The sequence below is a fragment of the Octopus sinensis genome, linkage group LG24 (assembly GCF_006345805.1).
Source record: "Octopus sinensis linkage group LG24, ASM634580v1, whole genome shotgun sequence".
NCBI lineage: Eukaryota > Metazoa > Mollusca > Cephalopoda > Octopoda > Octopodidae > Octopus > Octopus sinensis.
In genome coordinates this window covers 2,328,000-2,347,999 of record NC_043020.1, presented here as the reverse complement: position 1 = coordinate 2,347,999, position 20,000 = coordinate 2,328,000, and the positions used below count along the sequence as shown (strand labels likewise).

General features: G+C 38.0%; 1 protein-coding gene across 1 annotated transcript in view; it reads left to right on the top strand.

Annotated features, from left to right (window-relative positions):
- The window catches only part of LOC115224043 (integrator complex subunit 13), a 417,069-nt gene that overhangs the window by 265,703 nt on the left and 131,366 nt on the right, over window positions 1-20,000 (top strand). Inside the window, exons 7-8 of the mRNA XM_036513075.1 lie at window positions 1,739-1,823; window positions 13,271-13,369. Coding sequence (XP_036368968.1) covers window positions 1,739-1,823; window positions 13,271-13,369 — 184 coding nt within the window. The remainder of the gene's footprint in view (window positions 1-1,738; window positions 1,824-13,270; window positions 13,370-20,000) is intronic.

Sequence of the window (20,000 nt, the reverse complement as noted above, 5' to 3'; positions counted from 1 at the left end):
AAACTCAGAGTTTTATCTTGGCTACCGAATAATTGTCACAGTTATACATATATATATATATATATCAAAATAAGCAACAAGGATATCCAGAGGTAATGCAGCACGATCGTTTCATGCGACTCCGTTTAATTGAACAATGCAATCATTTCATTATATCAATTTAAAATGTAGAGCAATCTTCAGTTGCACAAAGACATAGAATTTAATTAAATTAGAACTGATGGACACATTAGTATCATTGTACCCAAAATCTCCAAGAAGATAAGGAACATGTTTTACTAACAGCATCATAGTTGTATATACATATATTCTTTGTGATTGACATATCAGTCCCAAGGTATCTCTAAAAGAAATGGAAAAACTCTTGAAATACAAAGATCTGGAAATAGAGATAACCAGAATGTGGGACTTGAAGTGAAGATATAATCCTTATCATGACAGGGTGGATTTGGCATGGTTAAATGACATATCGACAAATACATAAAACACCAGGACTTAAGAAGATATACAACATACAGAAAATCGCACTGCTTGGCACCTCTTTTACATCCTCTTTCTCTCTTTTACTCTTTTACTTGTTTCAGTCATTTGACTGCGGCCATGCTGGTGCACCGCCTTTAATCGAGCAACTCGACCCCGGGACTTATTCTTTGTAAGCCCAGTACTTATTCTATCGGTCTCTTTTGCCGAACCGCTAAGTTACAGTGACATAAACACACCAGCATCGGTTGTCAAGCAATGCTAAGGGGACAAACACAGACACACAAACATACATGCACATACATATATATACATATATACGACGGGCTTCTTTCAGTTTCCGTCTACCAAATCCACTCACAAGGCTTTGGTCGGCCCGAGGCTATAGTAGAAAACACTTGCCCAAGGTGCCAGTCAGTGGGACTGAACCCGGAACCATGTGGTTAATAAGCAAGCTACTTACCACACAGCCATTCCTGCGCCTACATAAAGCACTTTCAATACAATGAAAATAATGGCACTGAAACAAATCACAGCCCGTACCCATGGCACACAGAGTCGCACTGATTAATGCTTTGAAATCATGTAATAAAAATAAGACTACCGAGTAATATTTTGTTGTGTCTTGAGAGGGTCATTATGCCAAATAATAATACTGACACATGCACTGGTTCAGTTCCACTTCTTTCTTATTAGTCAAATGGTTAAGTATCCAACCGACAAACTAATCGATCTTTGTTTAATGTATTGGCTAAACGGTCAAACGGTTTGTTTGTTCATCAAAGTTCTTTCGTTACCGTTTGCAACGTTCAGTGATTTGTGATCTCGCAACACTTTGAAGGCTGCTTTTGTGTGTCTGAGACCCAGTCTTGTGTGTATGTGTGTGTGTGTGTGTGTGTGTGTGTGGTACAGATGCTTATGTGTGTGTGTTTGTATGTTATAGACTACATTTATATGTTTATGGTGTTAACCAGACACACATGTATATTCTATGACAAATATTTCCTATATGTGTAATCCTGCTCCACACACACACATCTTTATTTTATCTTTTACTTGTTCCAGTCATTTGACAGTGGCCATGCTGGGGCACTGCCTTGAAGAGTTTTATGTATCTATTTCTTACCTTTCCTCCTCCTCCTCCTCCACCCCTCCTCCTCTTGTGTTTTCGTTCCTTCTTTTTATTTCACTCCCTTTCACCTCTATCTCCTCCTCTTCAGTTTATTTATTCATTTTTCTCTGTTTCTTTCTAAAACAGGAAGAACAAAATGCCAGCTCTTCTGCAAATTATGATGTGGAGCTCCTTCACCCTGCAGTGGCACATGAAGAACTCAAAAGACAAGGTGAGCCTTTCGAATACTCTACCTGAACTGAAGATATCCGCCTCTTCTCTCTCTCCTCTCAACCCTTTCTCACACACACACACACACACACACACACACACACACACACACACACACACACACACTTACACACACACATACTAGGTGTGGCTGTGTGTTAAGAAGCTTGCTTCCTAACCTTGTGGTTCTTAATTCAATCCCACTGTGTGGCGTGTTGGACAAGTGTCTTCTACTATAACTCAGGGCTTCCAAAGCCTTGTGAGTGGATTTGGTCGGCGGAAACCGAAAGAAGTCTGTTGTGTATGTATATATATATATATATATAAATATATATACCGCAGTAAACACATAAATGTGAAACAAGGTGGAAAAAAAGAGTACTCAAATACCAGGGGTAGAGTAATATGCTTTATTTTAACAAAAATTTTAACAAAACTGTCCGACGAACGGGAACGTGAAACTCTGAGTAACAGGTTTTGTTGAATTTCTGCTGCTTTTAAATAAAGTATATATATGTATAAATTTAAAGGTGAGAAATTGGATATTAATTTAATTAACATCAATTTCACACCAGTGGTCTAGCATATAAAAGTATGAAGGTTCACCCTCATTTTAAATTTAAATTTAAATTAATACATTCTCTAACCGGCAAAAGCCACTGCAGTAAATTAATTTCTGCAGTATCATTTTCTGGCAATTTAGCGCACCAAAACGAAGACATTTGAAAATTAGCCATATGTGTTATAGGTAGAACTATATACAGGTCCAACTTTGTGCAGACGTCCTAATATATAGTTCTGCAAATTATATTTGTGTGGACAGTCACACTGAAGATCTACGGACAAATTGCCTAAGTAAAATTACGCAAGCTGTTAATAGTGAAACATGTATGTGAATAATCTGTATTTTTGTTGCTTTTCATTTGTCTTGCTCGCTTACGTTCTGGTGTTTGCTAAATTTTTCTTGAGACTATTTCTTAGTGGTAAGGCCATAGCGGATCTACCTCTAGCATAAGGGTTGTCCATATGTTGTCATTCAACTGATGACCTCTCTGTGCTGTAGAACTGATCCTCCAGCAACTTAGGGATCACGAACACAACCAATTGTATAATTGTATAATGTTGCTCTATCATAACTGACATGGAGTGGCACACCTGCACCATCAACGGCTACCTGTGTTCCTCTGTAAGACTGCTCTCTCTCAGGGCTGACAACCATGACCTCTGTGCTGTGCTATGGGGCTGCTCTACTAGGAGTAACCAAGGGCTATATAAGAACAGCACTGCCACCACCACCACCACCACCACCAATAACAACTACTACTACTACTACTACCACCACCACCACTACTACTACTACTACTGCTACCGCCACCACCACCACCACCACCACCACCACCACCACCACCACCACTACTACCACCACCACCACTACTACTACTACTACTACCACTACTACTAAAACTACTACTACCACCATCACTACTACTACTACTACCACTACTACTACCACTATTACTACCACCACCACCACCACTACTACTACAACAATAACCACAAAACAACCACTATAGAAAGACAAAACCACTAAAGTCCTATACATAAGACGATCCATCAAAGTGTTAGTCACCGTCTGCTTCATCGCTAACAGTTACTAATTAGTCTCTCGGCCTTAATTATCTCCATTTAATCACTTTTTTGCTTAATTTAGATTTTTATTCTACATATTTGTTTTGTTTTTATTTTATATTGCTTTGTTGATTTCTTTGTTAGTTTCAGACGTTTTATTTCTGTTCAATATCTGTCAATGTGCAGATTGTTGTCAAGGTTGTAGTTGTTGTGGTTATTGATGATGTTGTTGTTGTTGTCGTAGGTGTGGTAGTGTTCTTGCGGGTGTGACACTGTTGTAGTTGTCATTATAGTTTTGTTATTGTGGCTGTTGTACTAGGTCATCATCATCATCCTCATCACCATCATCATCAACATCATCGTCGTCATCATCATTTAATGTCCATCTTCCATGCTGGCATGGGTGGAATGGTGTGACAGGGGCTGCTAAGCCAGAGGGCTGCTCCAGGCTCCAGTTGTCTGTTGTGGCGTGGTTCCTATAGTTGGACGTCCTTCCTAATGTTGAGCACCTTACAGAATGTATTGAGTGCTCTCTTATGTGGCACCAGCACGGTTGCTAAGTAACTTTCAAGACAAAGACCCTTTGACTGGAATGGGGAGGAGTATTGATGGGATTGAACCAGAACCACGTTATCAAATGTGTGTTCTTTCCTGTGATTATGGAGTGTCATCATCATCATCAATCATCATCATCGTTTAACATCTGCTTTCCATGCTAGCATGGGTTGGATGGTTCAACCAGGGTCTGGGAAGCCAGAGGCTGCACCAGACTCCAATCTTGATCTGGCAGTGTTTCTACAGCTGGATGCCCTTCCTAATGCCAACCCCCCCGTGAGTGTAGTGGGTGCTTTTATATGCCACCGGCACAGGTGCCAGTTGAGGCTGGCAACGGCTACGATCGGTTGGTGCTTTGAGAAGACAAACAGAAGTACGCTAAAGATCGGACATAATCTCTCGTGGGCAAGAAATGTAAAATAAAGTTTATCATAAACAACACAAACACTTTGTAATTTAATAGCTTTCAATGTGATACCTGTTAAACAGAAATGATTTTTATTTAATGAAAATTTAATAAAATCTAATCATAAGTTATTTAGCATAACTTCACTTACTTCATGATGATGATGATGATGATGAAGTAAACGAAATTATGCTAAATACCACTAAATTGGAAATCTTTTTCCCCTGGCCATATCGGCAATTCTCAAAACTTTTAGATGTGAATTTTACACGTGTAGAAGCTTTTTTTTAACAAATTTTATCCTGAAAATCACCTGCGCAAATTACACAGGTGCACATATTACATGGGTTTTTACGGTATGTGTCTATTCAATATTTTCCAGTTATTCCAAGCTATGAGTTTATTATTTTTCAAGAAATTCTTTTCACCATTTCCTATTTTCCTATATTTCTATTCCATGAGAATGGTCAGAGCAACTTTTTTCTTTCAATATTATATAAATTAATATTATATTTTCTTCTTTTCTTTTCTTTCTTTCGTTCTTTTTCTTCCCTTCTTTCTTTCTTGCCTCCTCTCCCTCTCTTGCTTCATTTCCCCTTCTTTCTTTTCTTTTCCTTCTTTCTTTTCTTTTGCTTTTTTTTTCTTTCCTTCTTCCCTTCTTTCTTTCTCTTTTTCTTTCTTTCATTCTTTCTTTCTTTTTCTTACAATCTTTCGTTGTTCCCTTCTTTTTTTCTTTCTTTCTTTTTTTCTTTCTTTCTTTTCTTTCTTTCTTTCTTTCTTTTTTTTTTTCTTTCTTTCTTTCTTTCACATCCTTGTCTTTGCATTATGCCCATACTCATTGCTGTTTCCTGGACCCCTCTCCTCCTCCTCCCCTTCCTCATCTAATTTCCTTAAAGCTCATGCTTTTTGTGTCATCCCAGAATTGGGATAATGGCATCAAGTCGTAACATACTGATACTTACTGTTGCTGCTACAGCTGCCGCTGCTGCTAACAGCAGTAGTAGTAGTACTAGTAGTAGTAGTAGCTGCTGCATCACAATCATCACCATCGTTCTCAACATCACTACTGTGTAAAAATATCAACAGACAATTATATGATTATGCAAGTGTGTGTGTGTGTGCGTGTGACAGGCTTCTTTCAGTCTCTTTCTACCAAATCTACTTACAAGGCTTTGGTGGGCCCAAAGCGAGAGTAGAAGACATTTGCCAAAGATTGCATGCAGTGGGACTGAACCCAGAACCATGTGGTTGGGAAGCAATGCCTGTGATGAATTAATTAGTATTTGTACCTAGTGTTATAGTTCTAAGTTATGCAGTCTTTGTATCAAGTTCTTATATATAATTTTGTTGGAAGCTTTAAACATAAAGGGGTCAGCTTTGTATCCTTGGGACCAGGGATAGTTTGGTGTGAGTCCACATCCAAAGGGGTCAATTACTTTCATATTTTAACCCTCTCAACTCCAATCCTTCATTTGCGCCTCAAACAATCTATCACAACCAATCCATAAACAGTTTTTTTTTCTATTTTATGCTCCTGTCACCCTTTAATATGACATCACAGGCTGACTGTCAGTACTTTTGCTCTTTTGCAAGTGGTTGGTCAGTAGTATCTGTGTCTGACAAGATAATGCAAGGCGTTAATAAGCTAACAATAATTTAAATGAAGTTTATTAAGTACCATATTTCATAGCATTATAAGACATGCATATTTTCCAAAATCCTGTGTTCTGTATTTGAAGTTGAGCCTATCATCACCATCACCATCATCATCATCATCATCATCATATCCTTTAACCCTTTCATTACCAACTCGGCTGAAACTGGCTCTGGTTCTGTAGTACAAATGTCTTGTTTTCATAAGATTTTATTTAAAATCTTCCACCAAACCTTAGTCACAATTTATGTTCCAAACACTAGCTAATGATAACTAAGTTATTTTACCAAATTCTTTTTATATTTAAAATTAATTGAAAGAAACACAGAGCATCTCAAAATAAATACGGTAACGAAAGGGTTAACATCTGTTTTCTGTTACGGTATGGGTTGAATGATTTGACCACAGCTGGTAAACTGGAAAGCTGTGTGAGGCTTGAGTCCGATTTGATTTGGTTTCTACTGCTTGGTGCCCTTTCTAATGCTAACCACTTTTCATGTGTCGCTGGCACATTGAACTCTTGCAGCTCAATCCTCTTCCCCTGGGATGTGTGGCCTCAACACACTGCTGTTGAGGATGGGTCTTTTTGAGTATAGCAAGGTACCAGGCAGCTTGGTCCACTGTTAGTATCTGTCTATATCACATGACCGAATAAGTGCCATCTTTACTCTTTTTGATGTATTAACCCTGTAGCATTTAAACTAGCCATATCCAGTCGAAATATTCTACCCGTCAAACTACCTGATCAAAGTGGACAGATCTGGCCTCTCACGTCTACCCAGCAATGTCATTCTTAAAATAAACAAACCCATCATTGAAATCTCGAAGCTGCAAGACAATGCATGATTAATTTGAAACAATGTGAATAAAGTTACGGAGATGTACTTGCATAGCAAGTGACCCGATCTGAGATCGTGTGCTGGAACGAAAACAATTGCAGCGTGGAAGGTATTTATAAGCCATTTAAGAAACACACAAAAACTGTGCGATTCATTTCAACCTTTAAATTTAATTTGTCAAAATATTTTCGTCGCTTTGAGACCGCGACCTGTTGAGTGACAAAACTTCGTGCTACATGTGAAGAAAGAAGCATTGCATCCAACAGCATAATCCGGATGTTAACGGATTAATGCACTAAAATCTTTCCTTCCGCTGCACCTGTGCCGCAGAAAGTGCTGAAGGTGTCTCCCATGCCTGCGCATCTTTTACGTAAGCAGATCTGGTAATCTGTTCCTGCAAAGTGGTGTGGCGAGGTAGAGAGTTCAAACCCTACCCTCGTCCTCCACAGCTCGACTTTCCACTCCACCCATGGCCTCTGCTCTCATTGCTCGCCACAGTTTCCTGACATGACACAATTTCTTCACACTTCTGCAAGTGTTATGATCTTACAATCTCTCACAGACATGAAACTGTGAAGAACCCCCCACACATTCCTCCCTTTCCCTCCCTCACTCCATCCCCTTTTTCTTTCTCTCTTCCATTTCGTCTTTCTCCTATTTCTCCTCACTCTCTCTCTACCTCTACATCCCTCCCTCTCCTCCCCCTTTCTCTTTATTCCCCTTCATTGTTTATCTAATTTTACATCTCTCCCAACAATCGTGTTTATCTGTCTCTGTCTGTCTGTCTGTATGTCTCTCTCCCTCTCACAAACTCTCTCTCTCACAAACTCTCTCTCAAACTCTCTCTGTCACAAACTCCCTGTCTCTCAAACTCTCTCTCTCTCAAACTCTCCCTCTCACAAACTCTCTCTCTCACAAACTCTCTCTCTCTCAAACTCTCTCTGTCACAACCTATCTGTCTCTCAAACTCTCTCTCTCTCAAACTCTCCCTCTCACAAACTCTCTCTCTCTCAAACTCTCTCTGTCACAAACTCCCTGTCTCTCAAACTCTCTCTCTATCAAACTCTCCCTCTCACAAACTCTCTCTCTCACAAACTCTCTCTCTCTCAAACTCTCTCTGTCACAAACTCCTTGTCTCTCAAACTCTCTCTCTCTCAAACTCTCCCTCTCACAAACTCTCTCTCTCTCTCTCAAACTCTCTCTCATTCTCACTATCTCCCTTTCTGTCAGAGTCACCTCTCTCTTTTCTTACAGTCTCTCTCTCTCTATTTCTCTCTCTCTCTATCCATCTCTCCTTCACTTTCCTCTCCCCACATCTCTCTAAGAATTAAATCAGAAAGAGGGTGGGGCAGGGAAGAACATAATGGTTGGCTGGTTGGTAGGTTAGTGGTAGTAAAATAACAAAAGTCAATATACAAAAACATTTCATCAACAAACCCACCCCTGCCACTCACCCCTCGCTTCACCTTCCACCAAAAATAATATAATGCCATTGCCACTGCCATGACCACCACCACCACTACAACTAATTCTACATCGTCCACCTCGTCTACCTCCACCCCCATAGCAACTATCACCACTACTACCAACACACACCACCACCACAACTACCACCAAAACACCAACAAAAACAACAGCCAGTACTACCATCTCCACCAGCACCACCAGCAGCAGCACCACCACCACCACCACCACCACCACCACCACCACCACCACCACCACCGTCACTACCACCTCCATTACTACTACTACTATCACCACCACCGCCACCACCACAACAACTACTACTACCACCACCACCACCATAACCACCACCACCATCACCACCACCACCATCACCACCACCACCACCACTACTACTACTACTACTAAAATCACCATTACTATCATCACCAACACCCTCACCACAATTATCACCTCTAATATTGTCATGATGATGACGACGACGACGACGACGACGACCACCACCACCACCACCACAACCACCACCACAACCACCACCACCACCACCACACCACCACAACCACCACCACAACCACCACCACCACCATCACCGCAACAAGAACAAATAAACATTAACAAACAACAATAATCTCTAAAATGATCAGTTAGCTCACGATAATGTGATAATACAATGCGATAATGCAATGTAATACAACAGCAACAACAACAACAATAGTAACAACAACAACAACAACAGCAGCTGCAGTATTAATGATTTCCATCTTTATTTAATATTGTTTATATTTTTCAATAATGATTTCTTGAATATTACCATAATAATAATAATGATAATGATAATAATAATGATAATAATAATGATAATAATAATAATAATAATAATAATAATAATGATAATGATAATAATATTGGTTCCAAATTTTGGCAGAGGACTGTTGGTTTTTGAGGGGAGGGGGCTAAGTTGATTACATCACCGGAACTTCTTGACTGGTACTTACTTCTGTCAACCCTGGAAAAATGAAAAGCAAAGGTGACCTCATTGAAATTTGAACTCAGGCTGTAGAGATGGGTAAAAATACTGCTGGACATTTTGTCTGCTCTGCTAACAATCCTGTCGGCTTGTCGCCGTAGTAGTAGTAGTAGTAGTAGTAGTAGTAGTAGTACTACTACTACTACTACTACTACTATGACTACTACTACTACTACTACTACTACTACTACTACTAATAATAATACTAATGATGATTATAATGGTTTCGAATTTTGGCATCAGGCCAGCAATTTGAAGGAGGGGGTAAGACGAATATGTTGACTTCAGTACTCATCTAGTACTTATTTTATTAACCCTGAAAGGATGAAAAGCAAAGTCAACCCCAGTGGGATTTGAACTCAGAATGCAAAACTGGACAGAATATCACTAAGTATTTCACTTGGTGTGCTAATGATTCTGCCAGCTCCCTACCTTAATAATAATAATAATAATAATAATAATAATAATAATAATAATAATCCTTTTGACTATGGCCACAAGGACTGAAATTTTGTGAGATGTTACATTGACCCCAGTGCTTGAGTGGTACTTGACCCCAAAATGATGAAGAGCAAAGTTGACTTCATTGAAATTTGAACTCAGACTGTAAAAAAAAAAAATGAACAAAATGCAAAGTATTTTGTCTGGCATGTTACCAATTCTGCCATCTTGCTGCCTGTAGACAATATTCCAACACAACGACATAAAAACTGACTGTAAATGGTATAAACATGTGCCAAACCAGGTACAAGACAACGACCAGGCCACAGTCATCTGCGATATACCTGTTCAAACTGACAAAGAAATAAAAGCTAGTCGTCCAGACATAATAGTCAAGGATTGGAATAAAGTATTCAAGATGTGGAACATGAAAGTGAAAAAGACACCAGTAATAATTGGAACATTGGGCATGATTAAAAAAGAAAAAAACCCCAAAAAGTGTAGAAGCTTTACCTGCATTCTCTACACTACACACGTTCCAAAAAGTAGCCCTGCTAGGAACAGCCCACATCCTTTGGCAAATGTCTTCTAATCTCGCTTTGGGACCACCAAAGCCTTGTAAGTAGATTTGGTAGAAAGAAACTGAAAGAAGCCTGACCACTGAGCCATGCACCTTCACATATTCATATATATATATATATATATATATAAATACATACATATCTATCTATCTATCTATCTATCAATCTGTCTATATATGTATACATATATATATATACACACACACACGATGAGCTTCTTTCAGTTTCTGTCTACCAAATCTACTCACAAAGCTTTGGTTGGCTCGAGGCTACAGCAGATAACACTTACCCAGAGCCATGTGGCTGGAAAGCAAGCCTCCCACCACACAACTGCATTATTTTATTTTCTGACTTACATTTCCAGTGCTAGTCCAATTCTTCTGTTATACTGTTTCCCAATTTCCCTCTTTAGTTCTTTGTGTTGTATATTCACCAGTTTTATCGCTTCCTAAATATGTTATGCTAAAGTTTATCACTCTAATAACTGGTGTATTTATACCTATTATTTTATTTCTAGTATTGAGTCATATCCTATCATTTTCATCTCTTCCTAAATACGGTTGCTTCTGTTCTAAGCTTTTGATTCCAGTACCTCTCTCTCTCTCATTCTCTCTCTCTCTTTCATTCTCTCTCTCTCTCTCATTCTCTCTCTCTCTCTAATTTAGTGTCCCTACTTCCAGCTAATAATCCCCTTCATGTATGTTTGTCTAACCCTCCACACATCTTTATGTCCTGGTTAACTTTATGAACAATTTTTAGTACATTTTGAAAGTCGATACTGTCTCTTTTAAATATTTTTATGTCATGCATTTAAAGGAGATGGTTTATAGTTTGTTCGTAGTATTTATAGCCATTGGTGGCTTCTTTCAATGGTGGTCAGAGCTGGAGAGGAGAGTGGAGAGGATGGTGAATCTCCATGGATGATTCCTCATCTTATGAGTAAAGGGCAGATTTTAATTAGCTTTGCTTTGTCATGTAAATGATATGGTTTGTGTTGCATTTTGACATGATATATTTGATATGGTAGTCGTGTTGAATAACTGCCAGAACCTTAGAGTATTGAACAAAATGCTTGCTGCCATTCCTTCTGGGTCTTTACATTCTGAGTTCAAATCCTGCCAAGGTCAGTATTGCCTTCCATCTTTTTAATGTCAATAAAGTATCAGTAAAGTATTGGGGTTGATAGCATTAACTGATCCCATTCCCTTAAAATGCTGATCATAGCACAAGCATGACTGTGTGGTAAGAAGTTTGCTTCCTAACCATATGGTTCCGGGTTCAGTCTCACCGTGTGGCACCTAGGGTAAGTGTCATTTACTTGGGCTGACCAAAGCTGTGTGAGTGGATTTGGCAGACGGAAACTGAAAGAAACCGATTGTGTGTGTGTGTATGTATGTGTGTGTGTGTGTATATATATATATATATATATATATACAAGTATGTATGTAATTATGTATGTATGTAATTAGATGTGCATGTATATTCCCCCTCCCCCACCACCATTGCTTGACAACCAATGCTGCTGTGTTTATGTCCCCGTGATGTTCAGCAAAAGAAACTGATAGAAGTACTAGGGTTACAAATAACAAGTCCCGAGATTGATTTCTTTGACTAAAAACCTTTTAAGTTGGTGCTCCAGCATGGCTACAGTCAAATGACTGAAACAAGTAAATGAATAAATGAATAAGCCTAAATTTCAAATTTTGGCCCGGAATTTCATTGGGGGAGGGGGTAAGTCAATTACTACATTGACCCCAGTGTTCAACTGGTACTTATGAAAGGTAAAGCTGACCTCACCAGAAATAGAAATGCAAAGGTCCCATAGGATCTTTGCATTTCTATTTTCGACGATGCCTTCAGGTTTATGTTCGCACCACTTTTTCACTCTGTCAAGACCATACTTGTTGCAGAGTGTCCAATGGACAAGCCTGGCTATATTGTTGTAGCGTCTCTGATATTCCTTCTGGGCTAGTGGCATATATTGGCTGGTAATATGAAATACAGTTTCACTGTTTTGTCCACAGATTCTGCACTTATCACTTTCTGATGTGTTGTCTATTCTGTATTTTATGTAGTCTGTTCTTAGTGCTTGCTCTTGGGCAGCACAGATTAGAGCCCCCGTTTCCAGTTTTAAATCACTTTTAGATGTTTCTGACATCCCTAGGGCACCTACAATAACAGAAAGAGTTCTTGCTTAAAGATGCCACAACTTTTGTATTTCAATTCCCAGTTCCTTATATTTACTTAATTTGTCAAATTCCTTTACAGATGTATTTTTATCCCCTATAAGTCAACAAGTATTTTCTCTCACATCCTTTAATAATAATGTCTGGTCATTTAGCTTGCATTGTTCCATCGGTGCTGACTGGAAAATCCCAGAAGACAGAGACATTTTTACCTCCAGCGATGGGCTCAGGTTGATCTTCATACCAGTAAGCAGGAGTGCTGATTTTGTAGTGCTTACATATTTTCCAATGTAAATACTGCCCTACCCTATTATTATAAATCATCATTGTTATTATTATTATTATTATTATTATTATTATTATTATTATTATTTATGTTGTTATAGAATAAAAACTTTATTATTATTATTTATTATTATCATTAGTACCAAGCTTATTATTTGAAGAACCTACCAATTGTTAGTGTTCTGTTTTATGCAGTCAAGAAATTCTCGAAACAGAATTTATAGTCATCATACAACAGTAAATTTTATTGAACAGAAATGAAAGCAATTGAATTAAATCATTTTTTTAAATATTTATCTTTACAGTGTTGATATTGATTTTTGTATTTTATTTCTAAATTTTTCCGTAGTTTTTGTTTCTTTCTCTTATTTTTTTTGTCAGTAGGTGGACACGCTGAAGGCCTCATAATTGCATCAAAAGAAGGGTTACCCACAGATACGGTTACTTTGAAATGGTGTACCCCAAAATCTAATCTTGTTGGTAGGTTATTACTGTTTTTTTTATTGTATTTTATTGTTGTTGAGACTATTTCGGTACAGACTTGGCTCTGTGGTAAGAAGCTCGCATCCCAGCCGCACGGTTCCATTTGTTTCTGCTTATAATTCTATAATTTTCAGGCAAAAATGGCATGTGATTTAAGGGAGATTTTAGCTATTGCTTCTGTTTTTAGCACATCCCACGACCACCTGGTACATTCCTTGTTTCTTTGTCACATGTATTCATGCTTTTATATGTTTTTGCCCCCATTACAGCATTTTATGGAATGATGATGGGGTGGTCCATTGCTGGAACTTAAGCAATGACAAAAAAAAATGTTGTAATTTAAACTTTTAACCCCCCCCCATCCTGAACCTAGTGAGCCTCTTTGTGTGTGTGTGTGTGTGTGTGTGTGTGTGTGTGTGTGTGTGCGTGTGTGTAAGCAAAAGCATTTTTACTAAGAGAAAAATATGCTATTAAAATAGATTATCCTTTACATACTTCTTTTGAATCACCCTGTTGCCCTAATGAAACTCCTTACACATGCACACACACACACACTGATAAAAACACACATGTTCAGTGTGAGCTATACACTTCAAGACAGACAGAGAGTGTAGTAAATATTTATAGAGAAGGGAAAAAGGTGAAAGATTTATAGCATGGAAAATGGGCATTAAATTACTATGATGATGTATATACATACTTATATGTGTGTATGTATTGATATAAGCACAGGCATGGCTGTGTCATAAAGAATGTCGATTCCCAAACGTGCTGTCTACTTTAGTCCCTTGTGAGTAAATGTAGATTTAATGGACAGAAACTGAATGAATCCTGTTGTGTGTCTATATATATTTAGAAGCTGAAAAACTTCACAAACTGTGAAGAATTTTTTTACTTCAATAAAACACTATGATTGAGTCTACCTTTTGATATTTGGGTGCTATTTTTCACCTTGCTTTACAACTATGTTCTCCTATGTGTGTATGTGTGTGTGTGTATATATGTATATGAATATATATATATATATAAAACACCATTTGAGTGTGGCCATTGCCAGTACCGCCTGACTGGCCCTCGTGCCGGTGGCACGTAAAAGCACCCACTACACTCTCGGAGTGGTTGGCATTAGGAAGGGCATCCAGCTGTAGAAACTCTGCCAGATCAAGACTGGAGCCTGGTTTCCCAGTCCTCAGTCAACTCATCCAACCAATACCAGCATGGAAAGCGGACATAGACAAATACAGAGACCTTCTCTGTTACTGTCACAGATCTTGAAATTTTAAAATTCAGCGAAAATTTACAAATTTGCTATATTGATGTAGTTTTTCATGCTGAATCTGAGCTTGTCATTCATTTATTCAATAAACATTTTAGAAAAATGTTACAGAGATTTAAATTTTGATCATTTGTACTCAATCAGAAAACAAGATTTGTATGCGATAGCTGTCATAAAATGAAATTGAACAGAGATAGACTGATGGTGACAGATAGAGAGTGGCAGAGTTATTTCTTATCATCATCATTTAATGTCTGCTTTCCATGCTGGCATGGGTTGGACTGTAGCAAATTATTTTTTTTTATTATTATTTATGGACACAGATTTCAAATATCAGTTTGTTTTTCTTGAAGATGCCTCATTCCAGAGCCTTTCAGAGCTAAACGCACATACATAACCAAATACACTCACATTTATATAGTAAATATATACTCTCTCTCTTCTACTCTTTTACTTGTTTCAGTCATTTGACTGTGGCCATGCTGGAGCACCGACTTTAGTCGAGCAAATTGCCCCCAGGACTTATTCTTTGTAAGCCTAGTACTTATTTTATCGGTCTCTTTTGCCGAACCGCTAAGTTACGGGGACGTAAACACACCAGCATTGGTTGTCAAGCGATGTTGGGGGACAAACACAGACACACACACATACATATATACGACGAGCTTCTTTCAGTTTCCGTCTACCAAATCCACTCAGAAGGCTTTGGTCGGCCCAAGGCTATAGCAGAAGACACTTGCCCAAGGTGCCACGCAGTGGGACTGAACCCGGAACCATGTGGTTCATAAGCAAGCTACTTACCACACAGCCATGTGTGTGTGCTGAATGGCTAAGAAATTTACTTTGATGTTCATTTCTGATCCATCTTAAAGTGTTTTAAGTTTTTTAGGGTAGAAAGAAACCATTTGGAAGTATGGAGTTACCTGGAAACTTGCGTGGAAGACATTATCGTTATTATGGCCCCATTATCAACATTATTGTCAATATATCACATCACCATTGTCATTATTATCACCACCAGGAACATTATAACTGTTATCACCGTTGTCACACTCTCACCGTTATTGACCTTAAGGGCCATTATCATCATCACCACCACTACCACCACCACTACCATGGCCCCACTGATATTACCACTGCCACCACAACGATAACAGCATAAACAATACACTGTTGTTTGCAGTTTGTTGGCGCAACAGAGACGTATACGGATACGTGGACAGACACACCCTCACATGCAGTAACACACACACACACATGCATGCATGCACAAATAGACAGACACACACATTCACATGCACACACTCATATTTGCACACATGCCTATGCATACTCAGACAGACAAGCACACACATGCACAGTCACACACACACACATATTCACACACACACACACACACACACACACATACACACACTCTCTCTCTCTTTCTCTTTCTATTACATAAGTACATACACACACCACACACTAACACAGAGACACACATACATACACTTACACACTCGGACTGACACACAAGCACACTTGGGCACACTCACACACACACACACACACACACACCTATACACATACTCTAACACACGTACACATACACACTCAAATAGACACAAGCACATGCATGCATACCCACACACACACACACACACACACACACGCACGCCAATGTTTCTTAATGCATATTCCCTTCCCCTCCCTCCCTCCCTCCTTACTATACAAACTAAAACGAAGCAACATGCCCACCCCCTCAAAAAAAAAAAAACTAAAACAATATAAAACAAAACACACAAAATAAAACAAACAACAATAACATTAACATTAATCACAGCAACAGCAGCAACAACAATAACAACAACAGCAAGAACAGCAATAGTAGAATCTATGGTAACAGCAACAAATATAGTAATGGCTACACTAACAACAACAACAACAACAACAACCTTCCCCATGTTTGCCAATTTCACAGCCTAAAGGTTCCAGGTTTCAACTGTCAGAATATTTCATAACTTGTTATAATTAATATTGTATGGAGAGGGTTGCTTGGTTGCACTCTTTTGTAACCCCTACAAATCTGGCCCCAACTTTGGCATATAGTTGTGTGAGTGTGCTTATATATATATATAATAATAATTATTTGAGGGAATATTATTCCTAACTTACAGGGAAAAATTCAGTTTAGAAATACTAAATCAAATTTCACAAAATATATGGCTGTGTGGTAAGTAGCTTGCTTACCAACCACATGGTTCCGGGTTCAGTCTCAATGCGTGGCACCTTGGGCAAGTGTCTTCTACTATAGCCTCGGTTCGACCAAAGCTTCGTGAGTGGGTTTGGTAGACGGAAACTGAAAGAAGCCCGTTGTATATATATATGTGTGTGTGTTTGTCCCCCCAACATCGCTTGACAACTGATGCTGGCATGTTTACTTCCCCGTAACTTAGCGGTTCGGCAAAAGAGACCAATAGAATAAGTACTAGGCTTACAAAGAATAAGTCCTGGCGTCGATTGCTCGACTAAAGGCGGTGCTCCAGCATGGCCACAGTCAAATGACTGAAACAAGTAAAAGAGTATATATGAAAATTAGAAAAAAAAACACCTTTTATCAATTCAAAATGAACAATTAAATTACACCATCTAGAAAATTACATATAATAGAAATATTAAAATTAAAATAACAATAATATACTAATGATTAAGTAAATTGCAAAATAATAATAAAAACATATAAATACCAAATATATACGTTTTTATTATTATTTTGCAATTTACTTAATCATCGGTATATTATTGTTATTTTAATTTTAATATTTCTATTATATGTAATTTTCTAGATGGTATAATTTAATCGTTCATTTTGAATTGATAAAAGGTGGTTTTTTTCTAATTTATATATATATATATATATATATATATATGGAGGCACATGGCTCAGTGGTAAGTGTGATGCACTTATGATTGTAAGATTGTGGTTTCAGTTCTTCAACTAGGCAATGTGTTGTAATCTCATGTTGCTCCAGTCCATTCATGGGGTAAAAAGGAATAATCCTAGGACAGACTAGCTTCCCCATTCAGCGCTTTAAATATGTATGTCACAGAATCCGGGAGACCAGGTCTAGGAGTCTATAATGACTTAGGAAAGATTTTTATCCTTTATACACACATACACATACACACCTGTATGAATTATTTATATGTATGAATGTATATGTATGTACAGTTGCGGCCAAAATGTTCAGAATGGCAGTGTTTTCGTCAGAAAAGTAGGTATAATTTTTTATTAAAGTTGTTTTATATACTATAATTTTCACTGACAATAAATACGATATTATTTGTTATTGTCTGAGATTTTGGTGTAATTTGAGAAGATAATACAAAAGTTATGGATGATTTAGTGATTTACTGCAAAACCCATGGCAGCCAAAATGATCAGAACGGTTAATAACAATTAATATCGTATTTATTGTCTGTGAAAATTATAGAGTATAGAACAACTTTAATAAAGACTTATACCTACTTTTCTGACGAAAACAATGCCGTTCTGAACATTTTGGCTGCAACTGTATGAATGATATATATATATATATATGTATGTGTGTGTGTATAGATGTATATGTGTATCTATCTATCTATCTATCTACCTTTCTCTCTATCTGTCTATCTATCCAATTATAAAAAAAACACATTATTTATGGGATGACCCAATATATATAAATACCTATGCACATGTATTCACACACAAACACGCATAGTTTTCCATGACAGAACTTGAAATTGCTGTAAGTAATAGTGTGTAAATATATACATGCCCGTACACCCCCACACATACTCACATACACGCACACACACACGCACGCACAAATGTAATAAGTTATACAAATACAGACCTGTATGTGAAATTCTAAATTTCAAACTTTTACAACTACTTCAGGTGTGTGTGTGTGTGTGTGTGTGTGTATGCGTGTGTGTGTGTGTGTGTGTGTGTGTGTGTGAGTGTGACAGAAGGAATCTATCAAGAATATTCAACAGCTTGGTACTTCCATTTTACGGTTGTCAATCAGCAAACGTTATTGTAATCCTTTCATTAATTTCAATATGCCAAACCAGAAGCCCAAATAAATCATTACGTCACCTCGCATACATATTGTGACGTGTGCAGGCTACCTTACCGAACCTTGTTCTATAGCGGGGGTCATAGTTCAGAGATCAGAGTGTCTTGCCAGGTCAAGCTGCAAATTCTACACAATGAGAGCTCACAGCTCCAATTCTGCCAACATCATTAGAATTTGCACGAAAGAACCATAAAACAGATTCTTGAAACTGAGGCAACCAGCAGAAGTTCTTAGAGTAGACGAAGAGCATGGCATTTGGATAATATCCAAAGACTAAGCTGCTCACACTTGGGAATCTAGTTTGAAAATCTAATGACAGTTGCTTCTGATAGGACCTTATAGAAGAGATGCTTGAGGACTCTAGGCCCACAACCCACCCAGGGATGGAGGGTAGTGAAGATGGTTGGGTGGATGTTCCATTTAGTGGTTGGTATGACTAATGTGATTAACTAAATTTGGTATTACAAAGTGTATTTCTTGGGAATTTCTGAATCACTTTTGGAAATTAATAATAAAATGCAATATATGTCATTATATTCTTTTTCTTGTTTCAGTCATTTGACTGTGGCCATGCTGGAGCACCACCTTAGGTAGATTGGGTTGATAATATTTATTCAGTACAGAGTCTTGTGTGAGTCGATAGATTCAATATTCAGGTTTTGTCATTTCTGGTCCTCAGATGACAAACTTCAGTACTTGGAAGTTTGTTTATCTTTTATTTCTTTTAATCGTTGGACAGTGGCCATGCTGGGGCAATGCCTTGAAATGTTTAATCAAACAAATCAACCTCAGAACTTTTTTTTCTTCATAATTCTTGTACGTATTGTATTGTGAGGTCAGCAATTTCGTGGGGAGGGGGACATTGATTACATGGACCCCTAGTGTTCAACTGGTCCTTATTTTATTGACTCTAAAAGATGAAAGGCAAAGTTGGCTTTAGGGGAACTTGAACTCAAAACTTAAGGACCCAGAAATACTGCTAAACATTCTGCCAGTTCACAACCTTAATAATAATAATAATAATAATAATAATAATAATAATAATAATAGTAATAATCATAATAATAAACATTTAGGTGTAGGAGTGGCTGGGTGGTAAGTAGCTTGCTTACGAACCACATGGTTCCAGGTTCAGTCACACTGCGTGGCACCTTGGGCAAGTGTCTTCTACTATATAGCCTCTGGCGAACGAAAACCTTGTGAGTGGATTTGGAAACTGAAAGAAGCCCTTTGTATATATGCATAT